Source organism: Heteronotia binoei, chromosome 10 (genome assembly GCF_032191835.1).
Source record: "Heteronotia binoei isolate CCM8104 ecotype False Entrance Well chromosome 10, APGP_CSIRO_Hbin_v1, whole genome shotgun sequence".
Lineage (NCBI taxonomy): Eukaryota > Metazoa > Chordata > Lepidosauria > Squamata > Gekkonidae > Heteronotia > Heteronotia binoei.
In genome coordinates, this window is record NC_083232.1 from 70,173,046 (window position 1) to 70,191,144 (window position 18,099).

Genomic DNA, 18,099 nt, shown 5'->3' on the forward strand with positions numbered 1-18,099 from the left:
CCACCCACCTCGCCGGCGGGCCGCCTCAGGAGCGGCAGGAGCAGCCCCTTCGTCGGCCACCAGGGAATGGTCCATATTGGCGTGCAGCCACTCCACCCTTGTGTCCCAGTCCTGTGACTGCCTCGCCATGGCCAGGAGACTGGACAGGTGGCCAATGGCCGTGGACACGGCCCCCTCCATCCCTGCCATCTAGTGTTGGCCTGCGGCTGTGACCTCCTGCCATTCCCGGTGCCCCTCCAGCCAGTCCCGATCTATGGCTGCCCACATGGAGGACAGGGTGGTGTGGATTCTTTGAGCAGGCCATGGTCCTGGAGCCCTGGGTTCCGGTTCCCTGCCACCTGCGCAGCCTTCTGCATCGCTGCCACCTTCCGGATCCCCCAGTGGCTCCCCCTGGTTAGGGACAGAGTCTGGGGGGGATGGGGGCCACCCCACACACAAGTCTGCCATGCCCACCCCCCCTGCATTCCCAGCCCCCGGGGCATGGGGAGGGGATGTGGGCAGATCCAGGGTTCGCAGCATGAGGGAGGCAGCGAAGGCCGACCATCTGCATGTGGACCCCCTCTGTAGGTTTACCATGTTGACCGTGGGGTCAGATGCTGGCTTGAGTGGCCAGTCGCAGATGCCCCACACCCCACGCTCAGTGTCGCACCTTGAGGGGACTCAGGCCGCTCATCATCTGTGGACCTCCTCACTCGATGTGTCCTCCCCCTGATTCGGCACCTCCTGACGGCTGTCCAGATGTCCTGGAGGTGGTGGGGGGCGCTGGACCTGCTGACCTCCCATCGAGCAGGTGCTGGGCGGCCAGCTCCAGTCCTCGGCTGTCTCGCTAGAGCGGCCTCCCGCCTCCGAGTCCATAGTAAGTCTGCTTCCACAGCACTTTCAGCCCCCCCCCCAGATTGCGCTGTTAGAGTGTTGGACTAGGATCTGGCCCCCTTCCACATACACCATGATTCCAGGTTGAGTTGGACCCCTGTAGGAGTTGAAAATGATGTTTCCTGCAGCTATGGGGATAACAGTTTGGGTATTGGAGAGCTCTGACTCATTAAACTCTCATGAAAAGGCCTGTGATTTTTCTGTAGTCATGTGCACAGTCATTTCGTTCCATATTTTGTGTGTGTGTGTGTGGTTCTGCCCTGGAACACAAGATTTATGTATACTGGAAACTTTTTCAGACAGCAAGACTATTTCTGTTGTTTTCCCTGTCAGAAACATACTCCCACCATCTCTCTATAGTGGTTACATTTTTTTTACTAACCCCCCTATTTTGTTGTTGCACACACTATCAGAAGCGAAGTATCTCAATCTTTTAACTATACTTTTCTCCTTTTCCCTCCATAATGATGCATTAATGAAGCTCATGGACGATAGATTCTGGGTAAACAAAGGAAGCTGTTCTTCTATTCAGTGGACTATTTTGTTGCTCAATGGGTAATCAGATTGGTCGATTTAGTGCCAATGTTATGGGCAATGTTATGGCCACTAGCAAAGATGGTTTTAAAAGGGGGATTACACAGATTTAGGTAGAATAGGTTCCATCAGTGGCTAGCCATGGTGACTGAAGGGTGCTTCCACATCCTGATGTATTCCTCCTCTGCTTACCAGCACCAGAAGGCAATGCCTTGGACTCTTTGTCAGCCTTCCAGGGCCATTGGTTGACCACTGTGTGAACCAAGATGCTTGGTTAGATAGACTCCTGGTCTGATCCTGTAGATCACCTGTTTAATTTGAATGGCACTCGGTGACCTGCAGTAGATTCAGGAAGATGAAAGGAAGTGTCTGCACACAATCCCTAATTTATGGAATGCACTGTGGCAAGATATTGACCCACTAGCTTACATAATTTTAAGAGGGAACAAGACAAAGTTATGACAAAAGGTATAGACATACCAATGGCTAAATGGTCAGAGGCAGCTTCTCTAGGAAAACAGCAGGCTCATGAGGTTGAGCAGAAGATCAGTAATTCCTGAAAGGGCTGTGAAATGGCAAGAGGAAGAATTGTGGGAAGATGGCTGCCACCTTGCAAGACTCAGGTGAATCTCAGTCTCTTTCTCTCTCTCCCCTCTAATCTGTTCTAGGTATTTAAGGCTTGGGCACAAAGGGCAGAACCTGAATGCTTTTGGCCTTCAGCTCTTAGGCAGAGGGTCATAACCTAAAGCTGGTAGGAAGACCTCCTAGCAGATGAAGGTGGGAAGATTTATAAACCTCCCCCCTTCCATCTGTTAAAACCCCCACCCTGTATTTTTATCCATTTTTGCATTTGAGCCACTGAGGGTTCCCATTGTGGAGAAAGACAGGATATTTAGCTGTCAGGGTTTGTGCCTTGGACTGGTTTAATTTTTTCCATGTGAATTAGAGACAGAGGGTTGCAGCTGGAAACCAGCTATCTTCATTGTGGGAATTGTCTTGCAGGGTTCCACAGGGCATAGTCTTATCCCCTATGTTATTCATACTGTATGTAAAGCCTTTAGGAAGGCTAATTGTAGCTTTGGAATTTATGGATAACGCACATATCTGTCAAAATCTGTCAAAAATCTGTCAAAATCCGCTGGAGATGTGTAGAGTTCTTGAGCTTCATGTGACTGCTGTGGTCAAATGACTGAAAGCAAATAAATTGAAACTGAACCCAGACAAGACAGAAATAACGTTGGTTGAGAAGGCAGAGGTCTTGAAGAATATAGAGCTTCACAAGTCTGATGGAGTTCAGCTGACCTTTGCTGATTCAGTTAAGAGCCCAGGGGTCAAACTGGATCCAGCACTGCTGCTGAAGAAGCAAGTTAATGCAAGTGCAAAACTACTTTCTTCCAACTCAGTTTAGCCTGCAAGATGGCACCCTACCTTGACGTGGCCAGTCTGGCCATCTGGATCCACACCACAGTAGCATAGAGACTGGACTACTGTAATGTACTGTTCATAGGTCTCCCCTCAAAGTCAGTTTGGAGACTCCAATTGGTACAGAATGCTGTAGCTTGGTTATTGCCAGGAGTTAGGCAAAGTGTCCTTACTACTTCCATTTTGAATGCATGTTCCTTTCATTTTGCAGTCACTCCATTGGCTGCCCATTACTTGGCTTTGCTCAAGATATTGACTGTCAACCTACAGAGCCTTTCATGGCTTTGGTCGTCTTATCATGGTCTTTCTCCTTGTGCTCCACCATGACAACTTTGCTCATATGAAGTTCTGCAGGTACCACCCTGCCAATGGGCAAAAACAACTGCCTGTAAGCATGCACTCTCTATCGTGGCCCTCAGCTTACGGAATGGCTTCCCTGATGAGGTTAGAAAGGCTCCCTCTCTCCTGGCTTTCCACAAGCTGTGCAAAACTGAATTATTCCAGAGGGATTTTTTACCCTGGTGATAGGTCTGTACTATAATAAAATGGTTCCAAAAGATACATTGCTTATTATGTTTTGTCTGTTGCTATAACAGTGTTCCTGCTATGTAATTTCTGTGTCACTTAACATGTCATGTTTAAATGCTCATGCTTTATTGCAGCTTTGTTCCAGACTTCTGCTTGTTTTCAGTGGTCTTACACTGGTATTACAGTGTAATACTGTTGGCTGTATTTGACTTACACTGTGTAATCCACCTTGAGTCTTTGTGAGAGAGGTGGGCTGTAAATGATATAAATAATTGGTAAACGTGTGACTGCAAGGTGGATGGGGAAGAGGTAATACTGTAGTAAGGGGACCAGGTGCCTCACTGTGGTGGGAGACCTTCTGTCTCCAGTGCCCACTGCTGCCCCCTGTGCAGTAATGGAAGAAATTGTGGAAGAAAAAGTGATGCAACAGCCCCTATAGATGCCACATCCCCAGATCTTCCATTGGGCTAATGCCGAGGAAGCAGAAAATGGGCAATGGGTGGGTGGATGATGGAGAGAATGGTAATCCACGCTATCTTCTGTACTGAGACCTATTTAAGTTAAACCTCTTTTTGGTGAAATCCATTCCCTTGAATGGATTTCCTAATGAAAAAAATCCTACCACACCATTACCCTATATAGAACAAATAAAAGTTGGAATACTTAACACAGCAGAAAGCATCATTCAAAAAATATGCCTCCATGTGTTCCTGGAGGGGGGCGGGGGAGAAGAGTAAGTTTGTGTGTTGTATTTCCTAGTCTTAAACAGTTTGGATTTCCTGGGATCTGGTAGCTCACAAACCAAACATGGAGGCTGAGCAGCACTCTTCTTTTCATTAGTTTAAGCCTCTTGGAAGAGCTGCAGCTGTTAAAGGAAGTGTGGTGTTATTTCTTGAGAATACTGGAAAATGATTTCTTAAGAAAGAGTGTGTTATTTCTTCCAAAGTGGTGTTATTACTTGAGAATACTGGAAAATGATTTCTTAATAAAATTAAAAAAAAATCGGAAAAAGAAATTGGGCTTCTAGAACTTGTTTTGTAAAGCTAAAGTTTGTGTAGGGTAGCCAAATGACCTGTAGTTTATAGGGCTTTCACTTCAGTGCTCATATAAGACACTATTCGGGGTCCTATGTGGTAGGAGGTGGCTTGTCCCTGTTACTTTGATCCTCAGACTAGGCCCACTTGTGGGGCAGAATGAGGTGATAGAATGGATTGTACCTCTCCAGACTGCAGGTGGGAGATCACATGATGGGATACATTCATATGCATATCCTCTGTAGTAAAGGAGACACACAGAGAAAAAAGCTAGCTTCAGAAGGTAGCTGTGTTGGTCTGCAGTAGAACATCTAGATTTGAGTCCAGAAACACCTTAAAAATCAACAAGATTTCCAGCTTTTGAGAGTCCAAGCTCCCTTTGTCAGATATGAAAGAGCAGTGTGTAGAACAGCAGAGAAAGGGCTGAGCTAGAACCATTACCCCAGAGGAGCTAGTTACCTTCTTGCATCAAGCTTTTACATGGAGAAACAACATTCAGAAATGGTTTAGTCTACCTTCTGTCCATTCTTCCCAGGGTTCAGGGGAGAGGCTAAGGAGGGTAAACTTCTAGTCTCCTTAGGCTGTGGGTATTTTATCTTAGTGGACATCCAAGAGGGTGCACCTGTCTGGCCTTTCACCGGTTCCAGTCGGTGTCTGGAATTCTCTGGGAATCACAACAGACCTCCAGACTACAGAGATCTGTTACACCTATGCACCATTTTGTAACTTTAGCCTTTGCAGAGTTTTTTTTTCTTTTTAACGTTATGCACCACAAGTGCTGTAGCAGAAGAGCGAGAAAGTTTCAGAAGGCATTGCCTGCCTTTGAGCATCTGCAGAATGAAATTTGGAAATTTTGCAGAACCTTCCTGCCCTCTCTTCAAATCTCTCTTTTGATCAAGATGGAGTTGATTTGAAACACTCAAAAAAAAAAAAAAGAGGAGGAAAAGATTTCAGGGAGCAACCAGGTAAAGAGGAATTAAGATAATTCTTTTTAACAGAGCTAATTAGAAGCTTGCACATTTTCCTACTGCCCATCTTCTATGTGTTTTTATATTTGTATCTTGCTTGGCTTTTATGTTGCTTTGTTTGCTAGCTTGTGCATTGTGCTTAATAAAGCATTTCCATTTATTTTGGCCAACTAATGAGTCTCTGTGTGTTTCTCACTGGTCAATGTTGAACCGCTAGGGCAAATTAGGACCCAGACTTTCAGGTGGCAGATCTGTGTAATGAGAGGAGCACATAGCCAAATTTGTCAGTTTCAGGAAGAGGAAAAGAGGGTTAAAGATGGCTTTGCCCATATCTTAGCTCATGTGGAAGAAAGCAGTTAAGGTGAATAATAATGTGGCTGGGCTGGGGTGAAAATCCTAGTGATTGGAATTCAGTCCAAAAGTCCTATTCCTGAGGTCAGATTGAACCCCTGAACACTCATTTGTCATCTTTAATCAAGACTATTTCACTAATATGTGTTTAGTGTAAAGGAGATGTGTTTGTCCCATTCTGGATGGGGACTAGCCTAGTCTGACCTTGACTGTTTAATGCTGTAACATCTATGTCATTGGGATGGGAGACTAGAACACAGCTGCTTGTCCTATATTTACTTACATTTCATCCTGTGTTGTTTTAGCTAACATAATCTATAAACTCTTTGTACTCCACATGATTTAAACCGCATGTTAGTGCCCCATTTCTACAGATACTCTAAACAGCAGCCTCAATAATTTATGACATCCTTTTTGAGACGGGGCCATGTAGGAGAGCATCTGGTCAGTAAAATTCAGTCTGGCTCAATGTATGGACTTCCAGTTCCAATTAAACTTTGAAAACAGCAGGATTTGAAGTCATTTGAAACAAAATCTGTTCCATTCATTTCAGTGGGACATGGTAGCAGCTCAGTTTACCTGGATTGAGACCATAGATTTGCAAAAAAAAAAAAAAAAGGACCAGAGAGAGAAATTTTGCTTTCACAGTTTCATCAGCGTTCATTGTTTCTCTTCTTGATATGTACTAGAGTAGGTGCATCAAGGAAAGAGAGGTCAAGAATAAAGCTATACAGTTAAGGTACATAGATTAGTGGGGTTTTCCCCCCAAGTGGTATCCTGATTCCCAAGAAATTTTGCATTTGTCTGAATGTTATGTTTGGCTTTTGATCACACCGTTCAGCAATTAGGTGGAATCCGGAAATTATTTTTACATGGAGAAATGTCATGTAGATGTTGGAGCTACTATGTTTCCTGTGCAAGTAGCTCAGTCCTTGTGCAAGGAAACCTGTCCTTCATTCCATATCTTCTGCATCTATGAGGTTGCTTAAATAGCTCACACAATTGTTTTGAGTCTATGTGTAGAACTGAATGAACAATATGAAATGCTATGGTCCTTTGGATCCTGGCCAAACTAAATCCTGGACTTCTTTGTGAAGGAAGGTGTAACCAGTTGGATAGGTCCATTTGGCATGCATGACATGAATTTCTTTGCTTTAATAGCTCTGTGCCCTGACCTGAATAGCCCTGACTAGCTTGCTCTCAACGGATCTTGGAAACTAAGTGGGGTCGGCTCTGTTCACTACTTGGATGGGAGACCACCAAGGAATACCACGTTTGCTACACAGAGGCAAGCAATGGAAAACCAAATCTGAATGTCTCTCATCTTGAAAACCCCATGAGGTTGCCATAAGCCAGCCATGACTTGATGGCAAGATGATGATGATAATTCTGCAATAGAGAGTTGACACATTAGTTACTAGTTCCCAAATCATGAGTAATCCAGTGAGATGTATCTGAGTGCATACCAGCCATGAAAGTGACAGGTACCTGCAAAGAAGAGCAGGGAATGAAAAGAACAGGCTGGGCTGTCTATAGACAGCCAATTTGCTAGGAACACTAAGAATTTTTCTGTGAATGCATTTGACTGTCAGACTTACTATATCTGAAAGTGGAGATCAGATGTCAGCCGATCACTCCATCTTTTTGGTTTGTATCAAGCAGTTGTGATTTGCAACTTGCAAACACCTGCTGCGCCAGCCTGCATCAGGTTTTTCCCAAAACTGCATGCTGCTGATTCAAAACTGGTGAGGGGCCATTAGTTTCACTAATTGATGACTGCTTCATATGATTTGTGAGTGATTTGTCTATTTAAACAATTGCCAGCTTAGCAGAGCACTTAGGCCAGAAGCATGGGGTTAGTAGAACTCAGTTATGGTGTGTGAGAACGTGCTTGTGCATAAAGCCAATTGCGCAGTACTGCATGGTTGGTAAGGAATAACCTGTTGAATACCGGGGAACAGATTGGCAGCATTCTGAACTGATAATTGAAAATCAGGTCTGTGTTCATAGCTGGCGAACAGGATGCATACCAAATCAGCAGGTGTTCAAGCTTCCTTATAATTTGCTTGGTCACCCACCAGCTTGGCTTAGCATCTGATTGTACATAGGGAGCCACTTATCTGACAGTCAGCTCACTGTTTACAAGCAGTTGGAGCCTGTTCAGCAGGCTATTTTAAAAAATTTTTTAATAATGTGTATGAAACACAGGGAACCACAGTCTCAAGTTAAAATAAAAGAAGAACCGCTGTGTAAATGAACAATAATGAATTAAATTAATATTATAATGTACTTTACAAAACCAACTGTGTTGTAATTCTCAGTTCATATAAACAATTTTCATCATCCAGTGTATAACACACATGCACACACAGTGTCCACAATTCAGCTTATATGTCCATAAATGTTCAGTTGGAAGATGTACAATGACTTACAGTTCCACTAACATCCCAGCTGCTTGTTCTGTAGTAACGAGAGTTGCCAACATGGCTGCCCACCTGGATCTACCTTTAAATCTGTGTTATCGTTCTTTTGCATAGCCTTCTAGGCAACATTGTTCCTCCCTCACATCATTTAATGATCTGACTATCTATGACCACACAAAGAATCAGTCTCACCCAGCTGTGGAGATGCAATGCGCCAGCAAGGCAAAAAACAAACCACCACCACTGCAGGTGATATACAAGGACAAAGCTGTTTGACAGGTTTTCTGGTGGTTAGTGTTGATGGACAGGTGTTATGTACTGAATTTAATGTTTCGCGGGAAGCTTTTGCAGGTGCCTGGGAAACTGCGAGAAATGCTAGAGACTCTTGATTGATTTGAACATGAAGCAGTAACCAATTAGCTGTCTTGGCATGAAACTTGACTGCCGTGGTTTGGTATGGGAATTGTGTGTGTTTTGTTTGCATGTATATAAGCGGGGTTGTGGTTGCGCCATGTTGTCTTAGGATGTAGTTATCTATAAAGAATGTTCCTGTTTGAACTCCAATGCATCAAACCCAGTATTTAACAACAGGCAAAGAGATGGGACTTCAGCTGACAGGAGCTTTTGTCAAATGTAGTGTGTATCAAACATGTTTGCCGTGAACATTTCCACATTCCTAATTAAAACTAAAAAATGCATGTATATGCCTGAATTAGAAGTATGCTTACGCAGACAAAATGTTGACCATGCATTTTGGAAGGATTACCTACACCTGGTGCACACAGGTTGAATTATCCCAAATGGCTTTTTTCAGGCAAATGATGTTGGGAAAAGAGGTATCAAATATTTTTCTGTTGCTGCTTTCCTGACCTGATTTCTCTTCCACCTCTCTCCACAGCTGCTTTTTATAAACACACACAACATTGTAGGTGATCCTGATCACAGAGCTCCTTTATCACATCTAGTTTAATGTAAATCTGAGAAAAGAGCCTTAACTTCATTGATAAATACCTCATTTACATAGGTCCTTGAGAAGAAATAACAGTGATATTTGTACTATTTCAAGGGGATGATCACAGGGATTTGGGCTCTTGTAAGGTACCTATGATATGAGAGGCAGCAAAATGGTGCTGTCTGAGAGCATCCTGTTGACTACTGGGAAGGTCAGCCCTGAACACAGAAATATGCAGTGGCTCCTTCTATTTATCCAGAATGTATTCTTTATCTCTCTTTGGCTGCAATCACACACACTAAATAGTGCTCTTTCAATCCACTTCCAATGCACTTTCTAACTGGATTTTGACATTTCACATAGTAAAATTCAGTTGGAAAATACATTGAAAGTTGATTGGCAAGTGCATTATTTAGTGTGTGTGATCACAGCCTCTGAGGATTATAGCTGTGCATCAAATGTGCATCCCCAGACAGCATACTCTGCATGCAATGCTGGTTCTTCACTTTTTTGTTTATACCAGTTACAAATTATCTCTGATTTCCACATTTTTCTTTCTTTGATCTTAAATAATGAAGTGAAGTCTTACAAATGGCAGATTCCTCCCGTGTTTATGAGCTCTGCAAGCTAAGCACTTTGCCTGCATTTTTCCTCCACAAAAGGAAAACTCTAAAGTGGGCTCAAATCAATGAACTGATCAGCCAACTTAATCACAATTCAATATGAGTACTCTCTTTGATCTTTTGGTTCCTTTACTCCACTCTTTATGGATTTTGAAGTACAGGCTAAATAGCTTTGTTATATCTAGAAGTATTCCAGAATACTTTATAGATTTTGTAGCTGTTGCCACTAACAAAGTTACTTTGGTGTGGCTGCTTTAATAGTAAAGCTTAGTTTTCATGCCTAACCTAAGGAGGCTTTAAATATGACTTCTGGTATGAAAAGCAGAACTTTCTAAAGTTGTGAAGGGGAATCTGGGACAAACCAATGACATTTATACAATATTAACTGTCAAAGTCTTGTAATGACAGCTTGCCCTTAGATCAATCATGTTCATTCAGTTGCTCAGGAGCCACATTTAGATTTTTTGACATACCACCCCATTGCTCTTCTGAGCACCGTTTACCAATGTGGCACCTGCCCAAGTTTCAGGAAAGTGAGAACTCTCCTTGCCTGGTGGTGCTAGAGAAGCCCTGGATAACTCAGGCTAGCCCAATCTCATCAGCAAATGTAAAGCAACTCTCCTGAATCTGATGCCCTGGTCAAATATTCTTTATAGTCAAATGAATATGGCATTAATTCCTTATTTAGTAGTCCTTGGTTTAGCTCACATTGGTTTAGCTCACATTGGTTTAGCTCACATTGAAAGTTCCCAGTAGAATGCTGCCATGGAAGTCCATCAGCAACCAGGAACAAGCATGACCAAGTCCCAACATCTCTGCCAGCATGACAAGGTCCATTTAGCTTGGCCCATCTGGCTTCTGCAACAATCAGCATTGACTTACCAGTTGTCACCTCCTGTACTACCACAGGAGGATGCTATCATTGAGCCTGTGGTAAAGAATTGCACAGAATGATACAGTTAAGAATATTTTCATATTTGGTGAAGAGGCCATCTGCCTTCTGGTGGTATCTGAGATGCTGTAGAGGTAGTTGTTAGATGGCTACTCGAGTTGTTGCAGGCCCAAATTGTATATAAAACCTGTTGAGTTCCTTCACAAGCAGCTGTGGTCAGTTATTTGTGGAACCAGATCTTCCTAATATCCCATTATAACCAATCCAACACATGTTGGTGCCACTCCATGTCTGAGCTAGTACTGATTTGCATTTCTACAGGGGCCATTCGGTGTGATGTACTGCAGGGCTATTATAACTTTCCAGCCCATCCCTGTCAAAAACTTTGCCACAGCCTGCTTACTAATTTGTAGTAAACCACTTTTATGCAGGGGAAAGTTATCCAAAGTGAGGTAATGTTGTTGAAGTAAACAAATTAATCTATAGTCAGGGATTTGATCCAGAGTCAATTTTCTTCATACTACTTCATATTAAGTCTAATTGTACTTCAGGAAAACTAGTACAGGTAGCTTTTTCAATTTTTAAGAAAGTTATAAAAACTTTTCCTTTTTGGGAAAACTGGAGTTTAGTTTATGCAAGAGTCTAAGAGTTTAGTCTGGGAGGGATTCTCAGAAAGGGAGAATACCATGCAGGGAATGTCTTAGGAGGAGTTACTCCCAGTTTCTAGCAAAGGGTAACTGTCCTCACACAGCTGGAATGTTTCCTGCTTCTGGAGAAGACTGAGGGAAGACAGATTGTATGGGCTGCTAGACCTGGCTCAAGTGGATCTTCAAGAAGTCAGTGAGTTCAATACATCAAACCTCTTTCGTTATTAATTCACTTTAAATTTGAGTTTTTATCCAGAAAGATGTAGCCTTCCCATCATTCCTTGTTTGCTATTTTTTTCTTGGAGACTTTTTAATAGTAAAAGAATTATCAATATATCAGCTCTCCATATGGATAAGGAAGGTTCTTTCTGACTGCATTCAAAGATGTCACATCCTTATTTTATAGACTGCCTAGACTTGAAATTCATGGCAAGTTCAATGCTTCGTTAGTCATGACTTATTCTAGAATCAAAATGTAACTGTCTAGAGTCAAGGGATTGGGAAGAACAGAGCCTTCCTAAATGGGACTACTCAAATCTAGTTTTAATATATGAGACATGTATGGAGTTGAAGTTGTGCACATCATTCTTTCCATACTCCAGGGCATAAGGCTTAATAATTTCCTGAAGAAGAAAGGCATCTCTGAAAAAAGTCAGACTACAGGAGGAAGAACATATCTAGGTAAGAGGAAGAATCATACAAATTATGATTTATTTAAATAGACAAAAATAGAATTTGAACTTGCTTCAGACGGGATGATACTCCTTGCTGTTCAGTTCACAGAAAATGAAATGAAGACTAGATACAAATCTAAGTCATTAGCGTATAAATATTCAGAAAATAAGAGATGTGAATACAGCATACAATAATGCTAAATGTTACCTCTAAGAAGTGACCCTGTGTGCTTCCTATGAATCAATTTCAGAGGTACCTGGTGTGAAATATCTATGCACCTTTTAGAGAGAAGGCAGGTCTACTCAAAATCTAGTCAATGTGGTTCCTCCCAAGAAAGTGTTCTTAAAATTGCACTGATAAAGCAGTATTTTTCTAGATCTCATCATCTCAAAATTACTGGTTTTCATAGGTGAAAATATAAGGTAAAATATTTTAAAGTTGCTTTTTGATCCCAAAGGCCAGTTTTGTGAGTAACATGAACCATTTTAAGTGTCTTGCACATTTTTAAATGCTTGATTTTTTCTTTTTTTTCTTTTTGAAGAAGAGGAATATATTTTTGAACAGCTATACAAAGTCTGCTGTGCAAAATTTTTAAAATCAATTTAAGAGCTGTGTATTCATAAAGATATAATCATGGTGCCTAAATGTGTGTGTGTTTCTTTACATGATTGATGTGATGTGATGGAGCTTTGTCCATTTGGGATACTGTACTGTCATGTATTTACTACCCTTTGATTATGAAGTTGTTAAAGTTGGAAATTCCCTTGTCAGGAAAGGCAAAATCTATAACATTGAGAATGATGAGCACAGACAGCTGCAGGGAGCTACATGGTCCAGTGTCCCATTGACTAGGAATCAGTACCAATGACATTGAGTGTTACTCAGGTTTAGCCAACCTAAGTACTTGGGAAATTATATGTGGATGTTAATATCCCCTCATTTTGAAATAAATGGGATCTAAAGTTTGATTGGCTCATGCCTATGAACAGGGTATTAGGTATTGCCCTAGCAGGAACATAAAACATCTTCAGCTGCAAAGCTGTTTGTTGAATAAGATTATAATACATAGGTGTGACATGTTTGGCTTCTGCCTCCATGTTCCATCTCCTCAGCACTGCTGCCAGACCTACCTATGGAACTTTTGGAAATAATGCTAAATTAAAATAGTTCAATATGTCTTACATTAACAGTAATGTTGCTTTCCTTATTGATAGATATTATTTTTTAAATATTTGGGATTTCTTAGGAGGAACTGCTTTCAAATTTAGAAAAAAAGTTCTTGCAGAATTGTATGTTTATGAAAAAAAATTTAAATTAATAATTTCCCTCTAAGAGTGGGATTGTCTACCACCATCTTTTGTGTATGTATTAAAATGAACAATTTCCTCAGGATCTGGGGATACTTAACACCAACTTGTAGGGGGAGGGGAATCCAGTTTTTGAACCTTTTATTGTGGAGTTTGAAGACAAGCAGTTGATGGTCAATAATAATCAGCACTAGAGGAAGGATCTCTGCTTTCAGAGTGAAACATTCTGAGAGACAACCTATAAACATGGGATTTATTGTCAGGTTAGACTAAAAGACAGTGGTAATGTTCACACATCAAAAGAAAACAACTGCTTGCACAAAAACTAAAAATCCTTGGGCTCCACTTCCTTTCTCTTCTTATTTCTCCCCTAGCACAATGAGCCAAATTTGAAGATTTTCTTGTTTAAAGGACTTTGGCCCAACCAGAGTTGGTTGTGAGTAACATCTAAATATTTATGGTTGCTTCAACGAACTGGGACATGTTTCTTGCCCATAAACTTGGATTCTGCACAGTGATTTAGGATCCTTGTTTGTGTGTAAGAAAGAAGCCCAGTCACTGAGACCCATGAATTATTGAATGTCACAACAAAAAGACTGCCTAAACCAGAAACTCTTCAATCTTGGCTTGACATGGGAAGAGAGGGAAGGAGAGCACAGAAACTGTAGGATTGCTGACTCATTCACACCATGAATTTGTTAATGAGATCCAAATGCAGTTTGTAAGTTAGCATGTTAGTGTATTATGTTTAGTACTTTTTGAGTAAAGAGTTTCATATACATTCCCTTGAAATCCCTAAAACAAACCCATCACTGAGTATTATCCTCATGTTGTGGGAGGGGGAGTGGCTTGCATAGGGCTACTGTGGCTGAATTCATGCTACTTTTCAGGCTTTTCCCACTAGTAATCAGGCCTCAGATTCAGTGGGAGCTCACAGGAGCACAGCTCCTGAACATTTCTGAGAGTTCCACCTCCTCCTTCTGAGAGTTCCACCTCCTTGTCCATTGAATAGTATGTGCAGCTGCATAACAATCCCTGGAGGGGCTCCAGCACCTATTTTTCTACAAAATAACCCCTGCTAGTAATATATATGTTTAATAAGCAGAAGGGAATAAATAAGAGCATGAGATATCTTGTCTGATGTGTGAAAAACAGGCACTTGTTTGTATTGGGCTTCTGAATCAAAGGATGGCAGAGTTGGAGGCTGAATTTAGGCTTGCCAATCCCCAGGTTCCAGCGGGAGTTCTGCTTTCCCAGGCTCCTTCCCACCTCCAGTCAGCTGGCCGGCGGGGGGAAGCCCCGCCCCCAGAGGACCATGTGCCTTTCTCCCTCAGGAGGCTTCAGTCTTCGATTGAAAGGCTTCATCTTGGGATGGGGTGTCTGTGTTACTTTGGAGAAGCTGGCAGCAACTCGTGAGTAGAGAGGCCAATTCCTCGCTTCAGAGTCGCCAGAAACAGGGGTGGGGTGGGGGGGAGGGAAATGTCTGCTGAGCACTTCATTATTTCCTATGGAAGGAAGACATTTAAAAAGGTGTGCTGTCCCTTTAAATGTGGTGGCCAGAACTCCCTTGGAGTTCAGTTATGCTTGTCACACCCTTGTTCCTGGCTTCGCCCCCAAAGTCTCCTGGCTCCACCCCCAAAGTCCCCAGATATTTCTTGAATTGGACTTGGCAACCCTAGCTGAATTACAATCACATTTTCAACCTACCCACACCTTTACAAAGCATTTGTAATTTGGGTGTTTGTGACTTACTTTGATTTTTTGATCCAAAGTTCAACCTTTATGCCACACCTATTTATAAGGATATATTACTGAGAAGCACTGCTTAATATGCTGAAATCTTGTCAGTTCGATGATTGTATTAATTTTCAAATCCTGTCAGAATAGAACCTCTGTCACATGTATACAGTTAACACTAACTCCCTTCTCTTTACTGCTTCTATTGATTCCCATTTCCTGCCAATTCCCATGCAGCAGCCCCTCAGCAACAGCCTTTTCTGCCACCTCTGCCTTTTCAATCCACTAGAGTTTCCCTTCACTTCTAAGTCACCTCAGCACCTTCCTCACTTAAAGAATTCTGAAAAGTAGCCACTATTCATCCACCATCAGGCATGAAGGCTAATCCAAACTGGTCACATGTCTGCTGCCATGTTAATGTTGTGGATGAAGAAAGGCACATGCCAGGGTGGTGTAATGGTGAAAGAGCCAGACTACAACCCAGACTGAAACACCATTCTGCTATGGGAACTTGCTGGGTTGTTTTCAGCCAGTCACTCACATTACAGAGCTGCAGTTGTGAGAAAAAAATGGAATAGGGGAGAATTATGTGGTAAGCTGCTATAGGTCCCCACTGGGAAGAAATATATGAATAGCTAAACAATTGAGACTGAGGTGGGTAGTCAACAGCCTTACCTTTGTGGTGTCTCAGTTGTTGAAGATTTTGTTTGGACTTCTGCCCTTCACTCTCCTTTCTGGACAATGGAGCACCCTACCCCATCATGCACTATTAATGATCTAACTTCGTGTGTAAATTAATTTTTCACTTGTTCTTAGATACTTTGCTTTGCCTACTTGAAAAGTAAGCCCTTTTCCAGACCAGGTTTGATGCTAGAATTTTACTTGACATCTGTTCACTTGTGTGGTCCCGAACTTTCTATCGACATTAATTGAATTACTAATCCAAGTTATTTTTCTGAAGTAATTAATTTAACATTGTGGTCTTGGATGTTTAGTCTATGGCTCTGAAAGCAGTTCAGAAATACCATGTACATCAAACGTCATTCACAGCATAGACTGCATTAGGAAAAAAGCTGATTGGGGGAAAATGACAGTCTTATAAAATTTACAGTAGGGTGATATTAATAGTGCATTGCTTCACCAGCAAAATACAAGTGTGTCTTCACACACACACAGAGGATGAGACAGTGCTGTTAATCATCTTGTATACAAGGTGATGGTGAGATTGTGTCATTAAATAACATTTTTATTGCAAACCTTGGTAACTAGCTATGAGGTTTTGCCAAGTAACACTCAGACTTCAACTATGAAGGCATAGGAAAGCTTTATTGATTTGTTACAAGTGCAGATCTCTCCCTTAGGAGGTTTTGCCAGGAGTGAAAGTGAAAAGCACAGACATTGTTAAGTAATTCCAAAAAGTGTGGGCTTTCTTCCATCCACCCTGCCGCCCCCCCCGACCTTCAAAAGTCTAACTCTTTACAACACATTTCACAAAACACTCAGCCTCTTATCTCTTGAGAAACCAAAGTCATTCTCAACCTCCGGCCCAGATGGTACAAGGAAGCCCCTGCATTCCCAGGCAGTAAGTAATGTCTCCTCTGGGGAAGACCCAATAATCTTCACATAGGCATCGCATTCTGCATAGCAAAATAATGGTGCAAAGAAAGATATGACAGGAAACAGAACATGGATCCTGATATAACAAAGCTCTGAAAATAGATCTGAAATCTGTATCAATTTCACCATGGTTTGTTGACTGACTACCCCATATTCAAGCTGGTTGCGGAAAATTGTTACAGTAGTTGACTACTGAAAGGCTGAAAAGATGGCCAGCTAACAAGATCTCAAGAGCCCTGTGGCGCAGAGTAGTAAAGCTGCAGTACTGCAGTCGGAGCCCTCTGCTCATGTCCTGAGTTCGATCCCAGCGAAAGCTGGTTCAGGTAGCCAGTTCCAGGTTGACTCAGCCTTCCATCCTTCCGAGGTCGGTAAAATGAGTTCCCAGCTTGCTGGGGGGAAAGTGTAGATGACTGGGGAAGGAAATGGCAAGCCACCCCATAAAAAGTCTGCTGTGAAAACGTTGTGAAAGCAACGTCACCACAGAGTCAAAAACGACTGGTGCTTGCACAGGGGACTACCTTTACCTTTAACAAGATCTCATGCCCACTGTCCCAAGAGCATGTCATTTAATTGGGGTAGCAGAGCAGCTAAGAAGTTCTAGGAGGCTGGTAGTTCAAATCTGATATCTGTCATAAACTTTTTAGGTAACCTTAAGTAAATCACATGTCTCTAGGATTTCAGCCTCCCCTTCCAATCTGGGGATAACAATATGGGGCTACTTGACTAGGCTATTGCAAGGAAGTCAACAAGAAAAGTCTTGTTGATGGAAGGCTGATAGAGGCAGGCAGACAACTCTCCCTAGAAACCAGAGCTTCATAATTCTGGCATCATGAGCAAGAAAGGGTCCTTCCTTTGGCACTTTGAATTGGCAAGAAGGCATATGACTGGACCAGTGAAATTTTACTGCAATGTATACTTCCTGTACTTGTCATGCCTTTCTTTATAGTAGGGATGCCAGTCTCCAACTGGGACCTGGGGATTCCCCAGAATTACAACTCACCTTCAGGTTACAGAGGTTAGTTCCCCTGGAGAAAATGGATGCTTTAGAGAGAGGAGTCTGTGGCATGGTATCCTGCTGAGGTCCATGTCCTTCCCAATCTCCATCCCCAAATATCTAGAGTTTCCCATCTGACCACCCTACCCCCATCCCCTGCTGATGGATAGGGGGAATCTGGCAACCCAACTTTATGGTCAAACTGTTAGAAGGTCTTGCCTATTCAGAAATAGCTATGTTAGCTGATGTCATCTGCTCACATCTTTCTTGCCTCTTGCACCTGCATTTTCAAATATATATGAAAGGGAACACCATTCAGTTCTTTAGATAAGGCATCATGGCTTGTCTATTTGTGTGAGTAGGGATTTGTGTGAGTAGGCTTTGAAGGACAGAATGCTCTTAGGACACGTTTTGACTTACAGTAAAGCAAGGCCCAATTTTTTTTTTGGAATTGTTTTCTCAGTCTGGTTTCCATAACAGAAATGCAGCGTAGATCAGTATCCAATCATCCCAGAAGGTCAG

The 18,099-nt window shown here is 42.2% G+C and overlaps 1 protein-coding gene across 1 annotated transcript in view; it reads left to right on the plus strand.

The window, feature by feature from the left end:
* The first annotated feature begins 517 nt into the window (after positions 1–517).
* LOC132577920 (collagen alpha-4(VI) chain-like) overlaps positions 518–18,099 on the plus strand; it is a 41,622-nt gene continuing 24,040 nt past the window's right edge. Inside the window, exon 1 of the mRNA XM_060247710.1 lies at positions 518–563. Within this exon, the coding sequence (XP_060103693.1) occupies positions 518–563 (46 nt within the window). The remainder of the gene's footprint in view (positions 564–18,099) is intronic.